The sequence below is a fragment of the Fulmarus glacialis genome, unplaced genomic scaffold (assembly GCF_000690835.1).
Source record: "Fulmarus glacialis isolate BGI_N327 unplaced genomic scaffold, ASM69083v1 scaffold25211, whole genome shotgun sequence".
Lineage (NCBI taxonomy): Eukaryota > Metazoa > Chordata > Aves > Procellariiformes > Procellariidae > Fulmarus > Fulmarus glacialis.
In genome coordinates this window covers 3,547-6,502 of record NW_009195024.1, presented here as the reverse complement: position 1 = coordinate 6,502, position 2,956 = coordinate 3,547, and the positions used below count along the sequence as shown (strand labels likewise).

Here is a 2,956-nt window from a genome sequence, read left to right as displayed (position 1 = left end):
CACCACCTCCCTCCTCTCTTCCCCCCAGAGCTCAACCTGGCAGGCAACTACCTGCACCGCCTGCCCGAGGAGCTCACCTCCCTGCCGCACCTCCGCGCCATCGACCTCTCCCGCAACAGGTTTCGGCGTTTCCCCGAGCCCCTGACCGCCGTCACCGCCCTGGAAACCATCAACCTGGAAGAAAACGAGATCGCAGGTGAGAAGGACCTTTTCCTCCCCCCGCCGCTGGAGGTGAGGATGAGCATCAGGCCGGGGCAATCGCGTTTCCCGGCGGTGATGCCGATCCACATCCCTGGGCGAGGAGGGATGCTTGGCTTGAAGCTTTGCTCGTGGTCCACCATCCCCTGCGGATGCAGCCAAGCATCCAAGTTTAGTGATCCAGCAAAAGGAGCGTGAGTTTGGCAGGGGAAAGGGCAGACGGGAGAGGTTAAATGGGCAGAGCCTCGTTAGCCGCTTGCTTTTGCTGAGGCTGCCTCCTGGGGCGAAGCTGTCGCCGGCGTAGGGGGCATCAAGCCCCATTCAAGCGGAATCAAGCCCCATTCAAGCCGCCCTATTCATCGCGCTGGGATACGGGAGTCAAAGGCAGCTCCAGCCGTGACTTAAAAATCACCAGGTTTAATAAAAAAAAATAGACCTGACTGCAGAACCCGGCCCTGAGGACGCTGGGCTGGGATGTTTGCTGCCAGGCAAAGTAAGGGCACAAGCCCACCTGAACATTTCCCAGAGCAAATAGGAGCCGTAACACTACAAAATCCCCTAAAAAAAAGTCAGATTAAAGGAATGGTAAGAGCCGCTCGACCCTGCAGTCAGATAAAACCCTTTCACGCACAAAGCTGAAGCCTTTGGAGTCCCCGCAAGCTGGGCAAAAGGGGCAGCTGTTGCACGCAGATAAAAAGGGATTTATTTAGGAGCGAGCTTTCAAAGAGCCCAGGCTGGAGCAAACCCACAGCCCACACGGATCCCCGGGGAGGCGAATATCGAGTCCACTCAATTTTGCTGTTTTATCTGGGATGGCTTCAGCTGCTGCTGGGAAAGCTGCTCCCCGCAAACACGAGTTTTATTAACAGCATCAGCTGCTCCCTGGCCGTGCCTGTAGAAACGCGAGATATTAAATACTGCTTCCAGCCAGCAAAAGACGTGGGGTTTTTTTCTCATCCCCTTTTTCCTCCCCCACCTTCCCGAGAGAGCTGTCTCACTCTTAGTTCCCCTCCATCGCTGTTTGAGCTTAATTGGCCAACTTCAATCAGACTTGATGCAGGAGCTGAAGTCTTCAAACTTCGTATTTCTTTGGCGTTCCGTGCAAGCAGGCTGCCGCAGGAAGGGAATACAGCTTTTTGTGGCATTTTTTTTCCCCCCCCCCGCTTACATGCAGGGAGGAAAAGATGCGTCAAGGGTTGTACCCAGCTGGATTAATCCTGGGGGAGAAGGCAGCTAGAAAACCCAGCTGCCAGGCTTGGTCACCTCCCCTCGGCCGCTGTTATCAGACTCAGGAAAAATAATGACAAATGAACAATTTCAAGCTAAAACATTTCAGGGACGTATTTTGGAAATGAGCACGATGCTGTCTGGCTGCAGAAATAGGTAAGATTAGCCTATTTTACGCATTTTCTGGAAAGGGAAGAGGTAGAGATTAGAAAGGCAGGGATGTTACTGTTAATTTTTTGCCAGGGAAACAAAAATTTGGGTAATTGCATCACTCCTGGGTACCTTCCCCAATACCTCCTAGGCTCATTCACGCGACAGCCTCCCAGGGACCAGAACATCCCGAGAGCTGCAGCAGCTCAAGTCCTTCACATCCAAGGAAAAGCATCTCATCCCCAGTTCCACCTTCTGGGACCGCGGTGAAATCTCCTGGATTGCCCTCAAGCCTTCAAAGCTGAGCTTGCAGAAGGACCGAGCTCCCTGTTCTTCACAGGCACGGCGTGCTAGGAGCCTGCAGCCAGGCTGCGGGATGAGCCTCGGTGCCAATTATCTGCACATGGGTTTGCATATATATATATATGCATTTTTATACGCTAATATAGTTTTACATATTATTTATGAGCTTGTATTTACAGCTACCTTCTCCTCTCACACTAGCCTGGCACAACAGGCGAAGGAATGTTAAGGGGAGCCCATCGGCATGAATTTAACAGGCACAAATTTTGTTTTTCTTTAACAGCCAAGTAGGATTTGAGCCCTTCACACTCATTTCACCCCAAGAGGTCTTAGGCCAGGCTGTAGGAGATGCCATCTTCTCTTTCCCCCTCTGCATACATATACAACTCACCCACCACCCCTGGCTGAAGACCCTGTTTTAGCAGCAGGGTCTCATGAGGAGCAGCCAGCACATCCTTAGAGAAGCTCTTGAGGTATCTGAATGTTCCCCTGGCAGCAGTGCCTGTACACCTCCAGCCAGCTCAGCATGGCAAAGAGCTGCCCCAACAGCACAAAAGCTGCGTTTCACTGCCTTTTATAATTTGGGACCCAGGTTGCGCCGCTCAGCCCACTAACGAGTTGAGGCCCCTGCTCCAGATAAAAGACTGGTAGGCGAGAGAAAGATGCTCTCCAGCCCGTGGGTGGGAGATGGGATTGGGGGGGAAGGACTGGGGCTTTCTCCTGCAGCAGGAGGGTTGTAGATGATCTGATTTTTGGTGCTCCTGCAGCCGATTCCTGGTCCTGCCTGTCCTCCTCTGCCCTCTCGGTGCTGCTGAAGGAGCTGATAGCAGGGTTGCTAAACCAGATTAAAAGCCCGTGCTGAAAGAGGGCTGAGTCACCTAGGAAGATATATTGAACTGGAGATGGTAGGTAATATTCTCCAGCTAAAGGGAAACAGGAGTAAAAGGAGCTTAATTAATGCCTGCCTGGAGTCTGTGGGCTCTGAAAGGAGACATTTAGTGCCATGAACTGCTCTTTTCATCTCAATGAGCTCTTAAGCCTGGAGTGTGGTTATGTATATATTAATGTCTTTTAACTC

The 2,956-nt window shown here is 52.0% G+C and overlaps 1 protein-coding gene across 1 annotated transcript in view; it reads left to right on the top strand.

The window, feature by feature from the left end:
- Positions 1-24: 24 nt before the first annotated feature.
- The window catches only part of LRRC20 (leucine rich repeat containing 20), a gene marked incomplete at its 5' end in the record, with an annotated part of 5,136 nt that continues 2,204 nt past the window's right edge, over positions 25-2,956 (top strand). The window contains 2 exons of the mRNA XM_009587976.1: positions 25-196; positions 2,203-2,219. Coding sequence (XP_009586271.1) covers positions 25-196; positions 2,203-2,219 — 189 coding nt within the window. The remainder of the gene's footprint in view (positions 197-2,202; positions 2,220-2,956) is intronic.